Below are 19,817 nucleotides of genomic sequence, written 5' to 3' on the forward strand. Positions count from 1 at the left end.
GAGTAGAGGGGGAAGGAGGGGTGGTGGAGGGGGAAGGAAGGGGTGGTGGAGGGGGAAGGCGGGGTGGTGGAGGGGGAAGGCGGGGTGGTGGAGGGGGAAGGCGGAGTGGTGGAGGGGGCAAGAGGGGTGGAGGAGGGGGAAGGAGGAGTGGAGGAGGAGTGGAGGGGGTAGGAGGAGTGGAGGGGGGTGGAGGAGAAGGAAGGGGAGGTGCTAGAGGAGTGGAGGGGAAAGCATTGGTGGTGGTGGAGTGGAGAGGGAAGGAGGGGTGGTGGAGTGGGAACGAGGGGTGGAGGAGAGGGGGATTTGATCGCCTCCAGTGCTTCTCGTTCCACCCCTCCGAGTTCCATTTCTCCCCTCATTCATTTTTCATTTAAAAGGGTGACACAATATGCTCGTCGCCGAGGGGCCAAAACGAGCCATCAATTCCCCTCACACAGCGAAGGTCTGATGATCCGGTACAGCCTGAGCCTCACTATCCCACCCCTGAACACTGTTTATCTGATCATAGAGGTTGTACCTGACAAACATGGTGGCCCATGCCCATGCTTTACAGCAGTCTAGCAGGTGTATGTAAGCGATGACATGTACTGACTCTGAGACCTGAACAATGCCATCAGACGTGATTGGAATATTAATTGGATTATGACAAGAAAAACTTAAAAGATTTGCTATCTTTCTTCAGGTCTGTCTGGGTTTTCAGCTGCGAAAGCTTCCTTATCAAATTAGAATGAATAGATGTTAATCAACGAACTGAATGAAGAAATACTCCCAGGAGAAATAGCAAATTACCTTGGAAAGTGTGAACGTTAGTAGGTGTCTAATGAGGAAGTACATTTTTGTTATTTCTAGATGGTTGCACTACTTGAACACAGTGTATGGATTCATTAACTTTGGGGATTCTTTCCGTGTAACGGCTGCAATCATGACACAACATTCATTAAATTGGTTTCAGTTGCTCTTCGTGACCTTGGTAACCTCACAGATAAAGTTGCCTGTGCTTTTATACTGGATAACATAATGAAACTGTTTTTGTGGTGCATGCCTGTTCACAAAATGGAACATCCTCTCATCTTGCTCATTTCAGTGATTATTCAAAATGGCACTTCAATGTAATTACTGACAGACTTGCTTTAACCTGAAATTCAGCCCTAAACCAAAGACAAAGCAAGTTTTTTCACCTGATTATAGTTGCTTCTTATTTAAAAATGTATTTTTTCAAGTAAGATAATACATATAAATGTTAAAATGTCATTAATGACCCAGGATTGATTTGTTTTTCTCTATGGTACCATGCATACAAAAAACAATAATTGGAAGATAATTCTTGACAAGCGAAGAAATGCTTGTCTTTGACTGAAACGGATAGAAATGTATGTCATGGTGTGCCTTTGTTGATCTCCTTGTCCAAGTTATTTTACTTCTTTACATAAGTTCCAATAACACATACATTTTTTCTGCTGCAACCCCCACAGCCATATTGCCTAAGCACATTGTGCACATTCACAAAACATTTTCATTTTCAGATCCGAGCACCCATAATTATTCATGATGGTGTGAATTACATTTTGAACCCTTGAGTCTTTGTCTTACACTGTCATTGTGGCATTCCTCTTTCTTCTCCTGCAGGATTTCGGAGATGATGGCTCATTGTATGTCACCAAGGTGACCACCACCCATATGGGGAACTACAGCTGCCATGCCGACGGGTACGAGCAGCTCTCACAGACGCACATGCTCCAGGTGAACGGTAAGCAGCCACTGCCGCTCTGCGGGAACAGAATGGTCACTCTCACACTTCCTGTCGCTACTGAGTCAAACCCAAAGTATTTTCGCTGCCAAATGCTACTAAATCCCACCTGAGGGTGCACCCGGCTACTCTGACAGGCCACCGTCGGTATAGAGACAGGCGAGCTGAAATTAAATGCTTACAGAGCTGTCAAGGGTTTTTTGTGTGATCAAACCTCTTTTCTATCTTTCAGGATTATCAATCAGTCAGATTTAGCAAATCAAATACACCTTAGTTGTGTGGAAACGCTGTCAAGTGCTACTGTAGTTTTGAATTGAGTTTCTTTCTAATTGGAACGGAAACTACGTCTTGTCGATGCCATTTTCAAATTAGAGACATGACTTTAGGCACGCAGAAAAAAATATGACGTTTGCTGCTGTCTAAAAACACTCACTGCTGGCGAATTTGTGACACAACGACAATCGTTCGACCTTCAGTTGCAAAGAGACAGTTTCCATTAACGATGACTTTAAAGCACATACAGTTGAAGTCGGAAGTTTACATACACTTAGGTTGGAGTCATTAAACTCGTTTTTCAACCACTCCACAAATTTCTTGTTAACAAACTATAGTTTTGGCAAGTCAGTTAGGACATCTACTTTGTGCATGACACAAGTAATTTTTCCAACAGTTGTTTACAGACAGATTATTTCACTTATAATTCACTGCATCACAATTCCAGTGGGTCAGAAGTTTACATACACTAAGTTGACTGTGCCTTTAAACAGCTTGGAAAATTCCATAAAACGATGTCATGGGTTTAGGAGCTTCTGATAGGCTAATTGACATCATTTGAGTCAATTTGAGGTGTATCTGTGGATGTATTTCAAGGCAAACCTTCAAACTCAGTGCCCCTTTGCTTGACACCATGGAAAAATCAACAGAAATCAGCCAAGACATTGTAGTCCTCCACAAGTCTGGTTCATCCTTGGGAGCAATTTCCAAATGCCTGAAGGTACCACGTTAATCTGTACAAACAATAGTACGCAAGTATAAACACCATGGGACCACGCAGCGGTCATACCGCTCAGGAAGAAGACGTGTTCTGTCTCCATGAGATGAACGCACTTTGGTGAGAAAAGTGCAAATCAAACCCAGAACAACAGCAAAGGACCTTGTGAAGATGCTGGAGGAAACAGGTACAAAACTATCTATATCCACATTAAAAATGAGTTCTATATCAACATAACCTGAAAGGCCACTCAGCAAGGAAGAAGCCACTGCTCCAAAGCCGCCATAAAAAAGCCAGACTATGGTTTGCAACTGCACATGGGGACAAAGATCATACTTTTTGGGGAAATGTCCTCTGTTCTGATGAAACAAAAATAGAACTGTTTGGCCATAATGACCATCATTATGTTCAGAGGAAAAAGGGGGAGGCTTGCAAGCCGAAGAACACCATCCCAACCGTGAAGCACGGGGGTGGCAGCATCATGTTGTGGGGGTGCTTTGCTGCAGTAAGGACTGGTGCACTCCACAAAATAGATGGCATCATGAGGTAGGAAAATTATGTGAATATATTGAAGCACCATCTCAAGACATCAGTCAGGAAGTTAAAGCTTGGTCTCAAATGGGTCTTCCAAATGGACAATGACCAAAGTGGTGGCAAAATGGCTTAAGGACAACAAAGTCAAGGTATTGGAGTGGCCATCACAAAGCCCTGACCTCAATCCTATAGAAATTTTGTGGGCAGAACTGAAAAAGTGTGTGCGAACAAGGAGGCCTACAAACCGGACTCAATTACACCAGCTCTGTCAGGAGGAATGGGACAACATTCACCCAACTTATTGTGGGAAGCTTGTGGAAGGCTACCCAAAACATTTGACCCAAGTTAAACAATTTAACGGCAATGCTATCAAATACTAATTGAGTGTATGTAAACTTCTGACCTACTGGGAATGTGATGAAAGAAATAAAAGCTGAAATAAATCACTCTCTACTATTATTCTGACATTTCACATTCTTAAAATAAAGTGGTGATCCTAACTGACCTAAGACAGGGAATTGTTACTGGGATTAAATGTCAGGAATTGTGAAAAACTGAGTTGAAATGTATTTGGCTAAGGTGTATGTAAACTTCCGACTTCAACTGTATCACTCACAGTATAGTTAATGGAAATGTCTCACTTTAATTGTTCAATTTTCTTTTTGCCTGGTCCAGGGAAATGCTGCCTGGCAATTGATTTCGGGAATGGATGGGGGGGAAGTCTGTTTTTTTGTGTGAACAGCCATCGGTGTTCACTGATGGGCTTTCACTCAATTATGCGTCACAACATCCCCCTTTAACTGGTAATACATACTTTGATAACCACTGCTTTATATTATATAGAAATGCATTATAATATATAAAAGGGAGGAAGAATATAGCGTGTGAAAACCTTAGCTGTAAGCAATGCATTTATTATGGTCGAATGCTTATGATCCATAACAGTAATGCAAAACAACTGCTTTCAGCCAGATTACTCAACAAAATCTTCCCTCTACAGGCTTTCTACATATTATTCCATTGATTAGAATCACATGATTTACAGACAAGTTAATAAAGCAGCACTGAGGAATTGCGGTGCCAATTAGTGAAATAAGCCACATGAACATTACTCTTGTGCCCGGGATGTTCATGGTATAACTTGTATACGTATTAACAAAGAATCCCTCGATTTCATAAAGTCGTCTTTCACATTCTTAGTCACCATTGGGCTGTGGGGCATCCGTGTCTGGTTCCCGTTCTTTGGTGTTTGGAACCCTCTATGGGTGGCCCAGAGCTAGCTGTGAGAACAGGCCTGCTGAAAGAGTAATCACTTCTCAGAGATGAGTCTAGGCCAAGGAAAAAGCTTTCTCCATGGTGGGTGGTCAGAAAACTTTGTGGGCACCTACAATGGGGCTTGCCTTGGTGGTGATACTTGAGATGCAACACATAGAGAAGACAGAGGTCTCAAAGGGGCTAAGAGTCAATGTGAAACCATCCTCGACCATGATGGCGAGGCTGTCCCCCTGAAGGGCTGTGTGTGTTTGTGGGAGAGGTGTGTTTGTGTGTCTGTTTGTGATGCGTGAATGTGTGTGTGCCTATGTGTGTGTGCCTACACTTCCTTTGCAACCAACCAGTGCAGAGAGGAGGCTTGCTGTGTGATTGACAGCTGGGGAGTTTTATGATGGTGCTGTGTCCCATCGTCCTATAACTATGTCTCTTGTCTCTCCTAGGCAGACATCAGGCGCCAATCCTGTCGGAATCTAGATTTGAGTGAAAAAATCTCACTGACTATATTTACTTTCAATTCGTGCCTGTCTGGGGCTAAAGGAAATAGTGATTCGAACTGGAGCAAAAAGTGTGTTTACAAATGCATGCACAGCGGAATATTTGTGAAATGTTTTACTTTCATGAAAAATCCGAAATTATTAGAGAAATACATGTATGTTTTAATAAGACCGTAGGGCCTCTTATACAAGGCATGCTAACTGTAGAATATCCATTGGGAGTGGAACAGTGCAGTTTAAAGGCCTTCCCTGTCTAAAGACAGCATGACCTCCAAAATGGTCTCCTAATTACTTGCTATCAGTGTAACCGGTGGGAATTGAACCGAGGTCCCAGTTCAATAAAATGTCGAATCACCTCTGATACTTGAACAAATTACATACTCGCTTGCATAGTATACACCTAGTAAAGTAACTTTTTATGATGCTTGATATATAAAGTCAAGCAATATTTTAAACTCAATGTTAGTTAGCTCTGTCAGCTGACTACCTTTACCTAACACCTGTCATGGCTCGTTACTGTTGGTGTTCTGGGTGGCATTCCTGTTGGCATATTTGGCATTCCTGGATGGCATTCCTTCGAGCTGAGGCAGGTTGTTGGCACCAGGTTCTAGGAACCAGAATGCTACTGGAAAGCAGATGGTCATGGGACCAAACCACCCTGTAGTCTCACACTCACCTGGCTGGCCAAAGACTTCCTCTCCCCAATCGAGCCAACAGGAAGTATTCTCTGCATCCAGTGGCCCTCCTCTTCTCTTTCCAATGACAGCCTGCCAGGGTAGCACTCTACTCTGCAGCCTTGGTGTTACTGCTCTTTTGGAAGTCTAGTTTTAATGGTATTACTGGCATTTCTGTCAAACACAGTTTTACCAAACAAGTGTTATAGAAATCTGTTACTTCTTTCAGCTCCTTCCCCTCCATCCCCTTGCCTGAGGTTTCGACTAGATAACACAGCCACAAAGGGGCTATATCGTAAAAATGTATGAAGAAATAATTGAAGGTTATGATAAGGCATAAGGTTAGCAGTGTGATTAAGGTTATGGTTAGGTGTAGGGTTAGGGTTAGATTTAAAATCAGAAGATAGATTGTAGAAATGGGCAGTGTTTATGACTTTGTGGCTGTGTTAACAAGTGATGAACCTTGCCTGCCAAAATGTTTCACAGAATCAATGGCCAGCCCCACCGAGGTTCTCTCTTTTATTGATCTAGATTTGTTTGGTTTGCGCGGTTCTCGCTGAGCACACCAATGTTTTTAACGGCATTCAGTGTATGCTGGAAATGCACTTGATCCTATTGATAGTATGTTAATGCAGAGTGAGAAGTTAAATGGACTTGGCAGACACTCTAAAAGAAAACTTCTCATCCAATAAGGCTGCCTCGATCCTCTAAAGCCCTTTCAATTTCAATGGAGTATGTGGGCCTGCATTTATCTCCTCTCTTTTATTGTCTTCCTTCTTCCCACAATGCAGTTCCTCCCGTCATCCGAGTCTACCCAGAGAGCCAGGCCCGGGAGCCAGGGGTGACGGCCAGTCTCCGTTGCCATGCTGAGGGTATCCCCAACCCACAACTGGCATGGCTGAAGAATGGCATGGACATCGCTACCAAGTTGTCTAAGCAGCTCACCCTTCAAGGTGGGTACAATCTAGTTTCTGGGGGGAAGTGGGTTATCAGATCTAGCACTGCTGGCATACATCTGAGTAGTGTTCAGTAGGGCACACTGAAGCAAAATGTTTTTCAACCAAAATGGAAGATCTGTGTAATTACAATCCTGATGGCGCCGGAGGGTAGGGCTGCCGTCTTATTGGCTCTCAACCAATCATGCTATTATTTTTTTTGTGTGTGTTGTTCGTAACTTGTTTTGTACATAATGTTGCTGCTACCGGCTCTTATGACCGAAAAGAGCTTCTGGACATCAACTGGGATTATTCACCACAAATTGGACGAGGAGTTCTTCTTCAATGAGTCTGACGCGAGGGATATACTGCGGACACCCGACAAGGCCCAGACCCCCGTGATTCGCTGGAGAAGGAAACAGAGATTGAGGCAAAAGATCAGGGTGCCTTGGGAGGATCAGGCGACGAGTGCCTAATCTGCTCTTGCCTTCCATTCTGCTAGCTAACGTTCAATCGCTGGAAAATAAATGGGACGAACTGAAAGCACATATATCCTACCAACAGGACATTTAAAAACTGTATTATCTTAAGTTTCACCGAATCGCGGCTGAACAACGACATTAAGAACATACAGCTGGTGGGTTATACACTCTATCGGCAAGACAGAACAGAAGCCTCTGGTAAGACACTGGCGGGGGCGTATGCATTTATGTAAACAACAGCTGGTGCACGATATCTAAGGAAGTCTCAAGCTATTGCTCGCCTGCAGTAGAGTCTCTCATGATAAGCTGTAGACCACACTGTCTACCTAGAGAGTTTCCATCTGTATTTTTCGTAGCTGTCTACATTCCATCACAGAGCGAGGTTGCCACCAAAACCGCTCTAAATGAGTTGTACTCCAGATAAGCAAACAGGAAAATGCTCATCCAGAGGTGGCACTCCTAGTGGCCGGTGACTTTAATGCAGGAAAACATAAATCAGTTTTACCTAATTTCTATCAGCATGTTAAATGTGCAACCAGAGGGAAAAAAATTCTCGACCACCTTTACTCCACACACAGAGACGCGTACAAAGCTCTCCCTCGCCCTCCATTTGGCAAATCTGACCATAACGCTATCCTCCTGATTCCTGTTTACAAGCAAAAATGAATGCAGGAAGCACCAGTGACTCGGTCTATAAAAAAGTGGTCAGATGAAGCAGATGCTAAACTAATGTTTGGCAAGCACAGACTGGAATATGTTCTGGGATTCTTCCGATGGCATTGAGGAGTACACCACATCAGTCACTGGGTTTATCAATAAGTGCATCGATGACGTCATCACCACAGTGACTGTATGTACATACCCCAACCAGAAGCCATGGATTACAGGCAACATTCACACTGAGCTAAAGGGTAGAGCTGCCGCTTTCATGGAGTGGGACTCTAATCTGGAAGCTTACAAGAAATCCCGCTATGCCCTCCGACATACCATCAAACAGGCAAGCGTCAATACAGGACTAAGATCGAATCGTACTACACCGGCTCCAACACTCTTCGGCTGTGGCAGGGCTTGTAAACTATTACAGGATACAAAAGGAAGCACAGCCGAGAGCTGCCCAGTGACATGTGCCTACCAGACGAGCTAAATAACTTCTATGCTCGCTTAGAGGCAAGTAACACTGAAACATGCAGGAGAGCGTCAGCTGTTCCAGATGACTCTGATCACGCTCTCTGCAGCCGATGTGAGTAAGACCTTTAAACAAGTCAACATTCAAGGTCGCTGGGCCAGACGGATTACCAGGACGTGTACTCCGAGCATGCGCTGACCAACTGGCAAGTGTCTTCACTGACATTTTCATCCTCTCCCAGTCTGAAATACCAACATTTTCAAGCAGACCACCATAGTCCCTCTGCCCAAGAACACTAAGGTAACCTGCCTAAATGACTACCGACCCGTAGCACTCACGTCTGCAGCCATGAAATGCTTTGAAAGGCTGGTCATGGCTCACATCAACACCATTATCCCAGAAACCCTAGACTCACTCCAATTTGCATACCGCCCCAACAGATCCACAGATGATGCAATCTCTATTGCACTCCACAACGCCCTTTCACACCTGGACAAAAGGAACACCTATGTGTGAATACTATTCATTGACTACAGCTCAGCGTTCAACACCATAGTGCCCTCAAAGCTCATCACTAAGCTAAGGACCCTGGGACTAAACATCTCCCTCTGCAACTGGATCCTGGACTTTCTGACGGGCCGCCCCCAGGTGGTAAGGGTAGGTAACAACACATCCACCAAGCTGATCCTCAACACAGGGGCCCCTCGGGTGCGTGCTCAGTCCCCTCCTGTTCAAGTTCCTTGGCGTCCACATCACCAACAAACTAACATGGTCCAAACACACCAAGACAGTCGTGAAGAGGGCACGAAAAAACCTATTCCTTGAAAATATTTGGCATGGGTCCCCAGATCCTCAAAAGGTTTTACAACTGCACCATCGAGAGCATCCTGATGGGTTGCATCACTGCCTGCTTTGGCAACTGCTCGGCCTCCGACCGCAAGGTACTACAGAGGGTAGTGCGTATTTATTTTATTATTATTTTTTTATTTTTTTTATTTCACCTTTATTTAACCAGGTAGGCTAGTTGAGAACAAGATCTCATTTGCAACTGCGACCTGGCCAAGATATAGCATAGCAATTTGACACATACAACAACACAGTTACACATGGAATAAACAAAACATACATGTATGGCCCAGTACATCACCGGGGCCAAGCTCCTTCCATCCAGGACCTCTATACCATGCGGTGTCAGAGGAAGGCCCTAAAAATAGTCAAAGACTCCAGCCAGCCTAGTCATAGACTGTTCTTTCTGGTACTGCACGGCAAGCGGTACCGGAGTGCCAAGTCTAGGTCCAGGAGGCTTCTAAACAGCTTCTACCCCCAAGCCATAAGACTCCTGAACAGCTAAGCAAATGGCTACCCAGACTATTTGCACCCCCCCCCCCCCCCCTCCACACACTGCTGCTACTCTCTGTTATTATCAATGCATAGCCACTTTAGTAACCCTACCTGCATGTACATTATTACCTCAATTACCTCGATACTGGTGCCCCTGCACATTGACACATATGACTCTGTACCGGTACCGCCTGCATATAGCCCCGCTATTGTTATTTACTGCTGCTCTTTAATTATATGTTTTTCTTATCTCTTACTTTTTTTTTGGGGGGGGGGGGTATTTTCTTAAAACTGCATTGTTGGTTAAAGGCTTGTAAGTAAGCATTTCACTATAAGGTATTCGGCGCATGTGACAAATACAATTTGATTTTAATTATTGGACAGCTGTTACCTCTGTTTTACTCCATTTCATAACTTTTTCCACCTGAACAAAACCCTGGTTTAGTATACTGGATATACCTCATGTCTTTTCATGGTGCTTTCTTCTGCATGAATGACAGGTCCAGTGTTCAACCCCTGAATCAGTTCTCAGTGGTGGCACACCTAAATCATTCCCCAGATGTGCAGACATGCTAGCGTTAGCGACAACTAGATCAACTCAATACACAATGACTCCCACTGCATGGGACAACTCTGCAAAGTCTCACATTTTGACTTCTTCCAATTCTGTTAAAACCCCTCACTTGTCCTGTCTCCTATCTTATTAGACTCAGTTATGTAGGGGTGACTTTGATCAAAATTGCCAGGCATCGCTGAGAGAGGAACTGCAAATGGTATTTTATTTGTCTGTGTCACACTTACTGACAATGTGTGTACGTGCCTGCGTGTGTGTCTGTGTGTGTCTGTGTGTGTGTGTGTGTGTGTGTGTGTGTGTGTGTGTGTTTTAACACGCACTCGTGTTATTTTTTGTCAACCAGCTAACGGAAGCGAGGTGCACATCAGCAACGTACACTTCGAGGACACGGGGGCATACAGCTGCATTGCCAAAAACGACGCCGGGGTGGACGAGGACATCTCCTCTCTGTTTGTGGAGGACTCGGCACGCAAGACCCGTATGTCATGATGTCTACTTTGTCCCTCTGTCTGTCTGTGTCCTTTCCTGGGGATAATGGAGACACGCAGCTCAAAACACTAAATAATTCATCCAGTCTCTTAATAGTTTATAACCTCCAAAGTAATAATAGAACTTATGCTAGAGAAATAACAGAGAGAGCTACATTCTGTATTATCTAGTGCTCAGGTGGTTAGGCTACAGAGACCAATGGTACCTCTTCTAGTACAATGTTAATGGTCGTGTTGTGTAGAATCCTAAAGTATATTTTCAGCTTAGAATCTTCTTTAATTGAAATGAATACAGCTTTAGGAGGAATTGTACGGTGGCCCTAAGGGACAATGTAGAATTATGAATCAAATACGTGCTCAGATCAGACACAGTCCCATTCATTGACTCTGTCATTATTGTTGGCCTTTCCAAAATGTCAAAATCAGTTTTTTAAGTTCAACCAATGATTGTGACCACGTTGTCGCTAATTCTCTCCTCTCCTAATAACGGCACAAAAAAGCAAACACAGCAACTCTTACTCTCAAGTCACTCACATGTCCCCTTCGATGATACAGTAGGTTTAGCTGCTGTCCCAGTGGCAGTGATACATTCCACACGTGCCGTCACACATCACAGGATCAAACTCTCTGGGGTCAGAAGTCAGTCAGTTGCCTCCTTTGAAGTTTTGAAGCCACCGAGTATGATGAAACTGCTCAGGGGGTTGAAACACACACTGGCAACCATTTTGGATCATCCCCAACCCAGAGAACATACTTACTCTCTGGGGTCAGAAGTCAATCAGTTGCCTCATTTGAAGCTTTGAAGCCACTGTGTATGATGAAATTGCTGAGGGGGTTGGCATGTTGGTGACCATTTTGCATCCACAACCCATAGTCAACAACAAAGAGATAGCACGGAGGATGTTGAAATAGTCCACCATTATATTAGAAGGAAAAACAAATAATTAAATGGACAGGGTGCACAGTTGAACTTCCCAGCAGCACACCCAAATGCATGTTTGACCTAGTCTGGTCTCTCCTTATTACCCCAGTGGAGTGCCTGCTTATCCAAGAGCTTGGCTTCCTTGGGTTGCATCTCTAGCCCCGAGGCTATGCTAGCGCTCTGAGTCAGTGTGTAAGCTGAAGCTCGGCTGTACGCATGTGGATACATCCCTCCACTCTCTCTTATCAACATGAGAGAGAGAGCGAGAGAGAGCGAGAGAGAGAGAGAGCGAGAGAGAGCGAGAGAGAGCATCTGAAATAGCCTGGTAATGTCAACTAGCATTCTATGTTTTGTTAACCTGAATTCAATGTATAATATCACTGGACAGTGGGCTATACAGTAGCCTTACAGTTGGAAATTGAACACCACTATGTTAATGACACCTTTGTGTTATTTATTGACATACTGTAGCCTACTTTCTCATACCCATATTTTAACATCCACTTGTGAAAGAGACTTGTGATCAGCTGACGCGTGTGATATGGTCTGTGTGAATTGCCCTCCATATAACCAGGGTAACTAGTGTCCCTAGGCTGGCAGACTTTAACCTTAGACAACCTATTCCTAGATATCTCCCCATTCTCTCTTTCCTGCCTCCCTCTCCTCCCACCATCCCTCTCTCCGATTGGATAACTGTCTACTGTGCCTCAGTAGATGTCGGCCCCTCAATGACCTCCCATCTGGGAACGAAACAACGACACAACGATACAACCGCATCCCCAATGCAGTCTACCAGCATTTGTTAGAGCTTGGTCTCCTTCATATCATCCATTCCGTTTTTAGGTAGATGTGATGTCATTCCACATCTTATGTTTTATTTTCTCCTGTCCACTATTTCCAATTTGTGAGTTATCACTTGCAAATGGCTCATTCGGCTACATAAATGGTTCATACATCAGATATCTAGTTTATAGAAATAAATGTGACATCTTGACAGCCTTATTCAACATAGTGTTGACAGATTGCTGAAGTGGTCGCCGTAATAGTAAGCAGCAGATGAGGTGAGAGACATGATAGTCTGAGCGAAAAATGAACACCGCTCAGCAGATTCACCCAGAGCTCGTTCAAAGTCAAAAACCTGCTTCTCGCCACCACGTTAAAGTTAATTGTTTTCTTGACGTCGTTGGTGCGCTTCATCGCCATCGAATAAATGAGCAGACTATATTCAGAGTGGTCTTTAGTCAACTGTCACCCGTGGTGGAGCGCAATTAATCTGACAGGAACCGCTGCTAAACTGGCATGAATATCTGCCCTGCACTTCAAAATGGTCGCCAATTATTTCTGGAGCGTCGGACGTCCGTGAGGCAGGGGTGTTTGTTGGTGTTGGTTTCGGTTAACACCGGCCAAGGCACAGAGATAGGGACATGGGCCTACGGCCTATACATGTGAGTACTGTGTGTGTGTTTGGGTGTGTCAACTTGAGTGTGTTAATGCGTGTGTCAATGTGTGTGTGTGTGGGATAAAGAGTGTGTGTGCAGGTGTGTGTCATTCGATGCCTAACACAGTTGGTCACATCATGCTTTCACACTGTGTTGGCCATGGTTCACAGTCCCAAGCTATGCAGAAACCTAACCTGTGGTGCCAGCAACAGCAGTGCCATGACCTGTCTGTCTGTCTGTCGGTCTGTCGGTCTGTGGGTCTATCTGACTGGTTGTGGGTCTGTCTGTGGGTCTATCTGACTGGTTGTGGGTCTGTCTGTGGGTCTATCTGTCTGGTTGTGGGTCTGTGTGGGTCTATCTGTCTGGTTGTGGGTCTGTCTGTGGGTCTGTCTGTTTGTGGGTCTGTCTGTCTGGTTGTGGGTCTGAGTGGGTCTGTCTGTCTGGTTGTGGGTCTGTGTGGGTCTATCTGTCTGGTTGTGGGTCTGTCTGTGGGTCTGTCTGTCTGTCTGTCTGTGGGTCTGTCTGTCTGTGGGTCTGTCTGTCTGGTTGTGGGTCTGAGTGGGTCTGTCTGTGGGTCTGTGTGGGTCTATCTGTCTGGTTGTGGGTCTGTCTGTGGGTCTGTCTGTCTGTCTGTCTGTGGGTCTGTCTGTCTGTGGGTCTGTCTGTCTGGTTGTGGGTCTGTGTGGGTCTATCTGTCTGGTTGTGGGTCTGTCTGTCTGGTTGTGGGTCTGTCTGTCTGTCTGTCTGTCTGTCTGTGGGTCTGTCTGGCTGGCTGTGGTTCTGTCTCTCTGGCTGGCTGTGGTTCTGTCTCTCTGGCTGTGGGTCTACCTGCAGGTGCTCCATTGTGAAGAATTTGTAAGGCTTTTGTATGGCATCATTGAGCTTGTGTCATGCATGTATGGTGCATTATTGTGAAGCGTTTACAACAGTATTTGGGTCCAGGAAACCCATAGGGAGTGCAGACTTTTGTTATAGCCCAGCACTAACACACCTAATTCAACAAATTATCAAGCCCTCAGTTGAATCAGCCTTAAGCCCAAATCATTTACATTTACATTTACATTTTAGTCATTTAGCAGACGCTCTTATCCAGAGCGACTTACAGTAGTGAATGCATACATTTCATACATTTTTTTTTTCCTGTGCTGGCCCCCCGTGGGAATCGAACCCACAACCCTGGCGTTGCAAACACCATGCTCTACCAACTGAGCTACAGGGAAGGCTTCTTTTTACGCGCGTGAACGAGTGTGCACGCACTGGAATTAGAATGCACAGATGTGAACGAAAGAAAACAGATGGGCTCCAGAGTCAACGGTGTCTATGGCGTCACAGCGCATCAAATTAGAAAGCAAGTCTATTTTTCTCGTGTCTACGCAGAACAATGCTGGTAAAATAAGAAGATAAATTGCTTGGGTCATTTGTAGAAAAGGAATTGTTATGATCTTCAGTATGCTAAGTAGACTACGCTACGCAGTGTAAATAAATTGACGCTCTCTACTCTCACATTTATTTTTTGGGGTTATTTTGACTTTATAGGGTATTTTGATTGGGAGAGCCACAGTTTTATTTTACGGCCCAGCACTAACTTGCCAATTTCAATGAATCATCAAGACCTTAGTTAAATCAGCCTCAAAGGACATTGCTAATGACTGTATTGTAAAGCCAGTGTGTGGCATTATGACAACTCAGTGAAGGCTGTAATTTTTCTCCCAGACGTAAATACACTGAGTGTACAAAACATTAAGAACATGTAGGGTAGGGTATAGAGGTATGGTACCCCAACTGGCGACCCACAGGCCACATTTTATTTGGCCCGCCCAAGCTTTCTTAAAAATAGATATACAGTACCAGTCAAAAGTTTGGACACACCAACTCATTCAACGGTTTTTATTTATTTTACTATTTTCTACATTGTAGAATAATAGTGAAGACATCAAAACTATGAAATAACACATATGGAACCATGTAGTAACCAAAAAGAGTTCAACAAATCAAAATGTATATTATATTTTAGATTCTTCAAAGTAGCCACCCTTTGCCTTGATGACAGCTTTGCACACTCTTGGCATTCTCTCAACCAGCTTCATGAGGAATGCTTTTCCAACAGTCTTGAAGGAGTTTCCACATATGCTGAGCACTTGTGCGGTCCAACTCATCTGAAACCATCTCCATTTGGTTGAGGTCAGATGATTGTGAAGGCCAGGTCATCTAATGCAGCACTCCATCACTCTCCTTCTTGGTCAAATAGCCCTTACACAGCCTGGAGGTGTGTTGGGTCACTGTCCTGTTGAAAAACAAATGATAGTCCCACTAAGCGCAAACCAGATGGGATGGCGTATCGCTGCAGAATGCTGTGGTAGCCATCCTGGTGAAGTGTGCCTTGAATTCTAAATAAATCACTGACAATGTCACCAGCAAAGCACTCCCACACCATCACACCTGCTTTATGGTTCACAGTGGGAACCACACACGCGGAGATCATCCGTTCAGCTACTCTGCGTCTCACAAAGCCAGAGCGGTAGTAACCAGAAATCTACAATTTTGACTCATCAAACCAAAGGACAGATTTCCACCGGTCTTATGTCCATTGCTCCTGTTTCTTGGTCCAAGCAAGTCTCTTCTTATTATTGGTGTCCTTTAGTAGTGGTTTCTTTGCAGCAATTCAACCATGAAGGCATGATTCACGCAGTGTCTGTTATTTGAAGTCTTTGAAGCCTTTATTTGAGCTGCAATTTCTGAGGCTGGTAACTCTAATGAACATATCCAGAGGTAACTCTGGGTCTTCCTTTCCCATGGCAGTCTTCATGAGAGCCAGTTTCATCATAGCGCTTCATGGTTTTTATGACTGCACTTGAAGAAATGTTCAACGTTTTTGAAATTTCCCACATTGACTGACCTTCATGTCTTAAAGTAATGATGGACTCTCATTTCTCTTTGCTCATTTGAGCGTTTCTTGTCATAATATGCACTTGGTCTTTTACCAAATAGGGCTATCTTCTGTATACCACCCTTACCTTGTCACAACACAACTGATTGGCTCAAACGCATTAAGAAGGAAAGAAATTCCACAAATTAACTTTTAACAAGGCACACCTGTTAATTGAAATACATTCCAGGTGACTACCTCATGAAGCTGGTTGAAAGAATGCCAAGAGTGTGCAACAGTGTCATCAAGGCAAAGGGTGGCTACTTTGAATAATCTCAAATATAAAATATATTTTCATTTGTTTAACACTTTTTTGATTGCTACTTGATTCCATATGTGTTATTTCATAGTTTTGATGTCTTCACTATTATTATTTTTTTTTTTAAATAGTTAAATTATAGAAAAACCCTGGAATGAGTAGGTGTGTCCAAACTTTTGAGAGGTACTGTGTATAATAATATTTGTTTAATTGTTGGACATAAAAGACTGTAAAAACACCAGCAAATCATCTCCAAAGATTGTAATTTTGGAAATCTGTTGGAAATCTGTTCCAAAGTATTCCCACACATAATAGAGAGATATACACTGAGTACAAAACATTAAGAACACCTGCTCTCTCCATGACATAGACTGACCAGGTGAATCTAGGTGAATGATATGATCCCTTATTGATGCCACTTCAATCAGTGTAGATGAAGGAGAAGAGAGAGATTAAAGAAGGATTTTTAAGATTGAGACAATTGAGACATGGATTGTGTATGTGTGCCATTCAGAGGGGGCGCCAGGCTACCCGTCTTTACACGCACCTGTCACCATTACCCACAGCAGCGCTCATTGGACTCACCTGGACTCCTTCACATGGTTGATTGCCCTTGTATATCTGTCTGTTCCTCTGTGGTGTTCCCAGTGTCCTCATTAATTGTTGTTATGTGTTCCTGTCCAGACGCTGTTCCTGTTCTGTTTCATGTCCGTCAGTTATTAAACCTTCACTCCCTGTACCTGCTTCAATCCTTCTTTTAAAATACAAAATATTGAAGTGCCTTTGAACAGGGTATGGTAGGGGCCAATACTTTGATTTGATTTTCATTTGATTTGGTAGTAGGTGCCAGGCGCACCGGTTTGAGTGTGTCAAGAACTGCAACGCTACTGTGTTTTTCACTCTCAGTTTCCCGTGTGTATCAAGAATGGTCCTCCACCTAAACTTCATCCAGCCAACTTCACACAACTGTGGGAAGCATTGGAGTCAACATGGTCCAGCATCCCTGTGGAATGTTTGACACCTTGTAGATCATGCCCTGACGAATTGAGGCTGTCCTGAGGGCAAAAGGTGGTGAAACTCAACGTTAAGATGGTGTTCCTAATGTTTTGTATACTCAGTGTATATATGATTCAAAATGTACAGTGAGGCTACAATTCAAAAAGTGAAGTTTCCATCACTGGGAGACTTAACATATTGCTGTTTGGAAAGTACTTATTTGAAACCATCCAACACATTTATCCTGCTTTTTCTCCTGACGATGCAAAATCACATGGGTAGCTCCAAGCGGGACCAGATTTTCAATGGGCATTTCAACTTCTCGCTGACCAATTACTTGCACTTTCAAAATATTCAAGGATATTTCCAACCCAGGATTAAATGGTTGGATATTTTCTTCTTAAAAAAAAAAAGACTTTCCCCCACTGTAGTCAGTTCTCTCCAGAGACTTCAACCTCCAATTATAGAACTGTCTTACGCCTTTGAAGAATTCCATTTTAGCATTACTCCGTATAGTATGACCAGGGTGTTTCTCAATCCAGCTAAAGTTATCCATCCAGTAATGAAGCATCCTTAAATCTTCAGGATTAAGCTGCTAAAAGTAACTGCAAAAAAAAAAAAAAAAAAAAAACCTAGTTGAACATTAATCCATTTACAGTGTTTCACGGAATTGGAACTGTCACGGGTGTCGTAAAGATTAGACCAAAATGCAGCGGGAATGTGCATGTTCATCTTCTTTTATTCGGCAGAAAGAAGGAAAACCGAAACAAAATACACGTATATAAAAACGACGACGACGATAACAGTCTTGTCAGGCACACAGCTAAACAAGAAACAACTACCCACAAAATCCCACAGAAAAACACCCCTCTTAAATAAGACCTTCAATTAGAAGCAACTAGGAGCAGCTGCTTCCAATTGAAGGTCAACCCAACAAACACCACATAGAAATAGACATATTAGAACATAGCCCAACAAACCCCAAAACACTAAACAAACACCCCTCTCAAAACAGAACATAGCCCAACAAACCCCGAAACACTCTAAACAAACACCCCTGCCACGTCCTGACCAAACTACAATAACAAACAACCCCTTATACTGGTCAGGACGTGACAGGAACAGGAAACATTTAGGTTGATGTACACTTAAGTTGGTGGTGATACAGCATAGTTGTTAGTGGGCAAAACTTTCCATTTCGTGTCTGACCAGATTTTTTATCTTTCCCTTTAAAAAACATTACATGTCCATATTTAGTGTAGGTAATCACATTCTTTCAATTCTTTGTATGGCATTTTAGAAACATATTTTTCAATCTTTCCATAAACTTCTATCGATCCATAACAGTCAGACCATGAAACAGAAATGTTAATGTGTAGTAGTGGATCCATATGAAATACTGAGCTGAGCTACTGAGCTGTACATGGAACCTTCAGCTCACCACAACACTGTCATCATCATGTCAATAAATCCAGGCAGTTTTTGGACAAAGGTATTTATAGCCAGCCATAATTAAAACATATCCTCAGTCTCGATTATACAACGCTGCCAGGTCAATTTGCATAACAACTGACACACAAAGCAGACACAACGTGCCAATGTTGCCAGGCGACTCAATCCCAAACACAGGCTGATAAATCCAATGAATCACAGTGGGAGAAGAACAGAGAGGAAGACACCCAGGGTGACTGTGTCACGATGCCTTTTCCCATTTGCATCTGCCAGCCTAATTAGCTAAGCTGGGGCTGCCTGGCTTCACCTGTTAATGCAGTCAGGAAGTCTGCTGGCTGTGATGCCAGGATGTTCCTATCCACAGGCACTGTGCCCAAATGTCGCATCCGTGTGCCCTTGTAAACAAATCGAGTTTGTGTTGTAACCTTGCTGACGGGAAGGTGTTGTTGTGTGGGGAGTGTAGAGTCCGCCTGACGACTGCAAAATTCTGGCGCTCTTCATTTGGGAACAGTTATTCAGGACCGGTGTAGTGAACTTCGCCACCGCTGAAAGTGGCACATAGCTGTTTTCTAATATGGATGACGAATGTGATGTAGGGGCCACTCGTATGTCTTAGAACGAGCACAATCTTTCTGCCTTGTGATGAATAGCATCTAATCATTGCGTTATTGGAAAAGACTTGGGCACCAAGATCTCATCTCACTACTATACTCCTTTTTCCCCAGCAGTACCAATCTGACGATTTTTGGAACATCACCAGAAACTGGAACAGTGCAGCGTTTCCCAAACACTCCCCTTTTCTTCCCATGCTAATCATTCCTCTACATCAGTTCTCTTGTGTAACTTTTTAATGAGAACAAAATGTATGCATGAGTGCAACAGAGTGGGACTTGACGAAGCACTTTTGAAAGATTAGGCTTGACTAACAGGTCTGTCATGCCACTGCCAAAGATTCTTTTCTTTTTTACTTTTCTCTCTTTCTCTATTCTCTCCATCGCTCTCCACACAGCAGAAAAGAGGGTAAGAGAATGAGCAGCATCAGAATAGGGGGAGATTAAAATCAGAACTGAATTGGGGCCCGAGATTGGTTTGCAGACGGTCAGGAAAATGGAAGATGGAATGGAAACAGAGGGGGTTGTGGGATGGATGAACAATAGAAGGTCAT

General features: G+C 43.7%; 1 protein-coding gene across 3 annotated transcripts in view; it reads left to right on the top strand.

The window, feature by feature from the left end:
• LOC106604535 (follistatin-related protein 5) overlaps positions 1-19,817 on the top strand; it is a 211,253-nt gene that overhangs the window by 158,940 nt on the left and 32,496 nt on the right. For all 3 annotated transcript variants that reach the window (XM_014199254.3, XM_014199251.3, XM_014199252.3), the window contains exons 8-10: positions 1,627-1,747; positions 6,504-6,665; positions 10,514-10,648. In XM_014199254.3, the coding sequence (XP_014054729.3) occupies positions 1,627-1,747; positions 6,504-6,665; positions 10,514-10,648 (418 nt within the window). The remainder of the gene's footprint in view (positions 1-1,626; positions 1,748-6,503; positions 6,666-10,513; positions 10,649-19,817) is intronic.

This window comes from Salmo salar, chromosome 05 (assembly GCF_965601325.2).
Source record: "Salmo salar chromosome 05, fSalSal1, whole genome shotgun sequence".
NCBI lineage: Eukaryota > Metazoa > Chordata > Actinopteri > Salmoniformes > Salmonidae > Salmo > Salmo salar.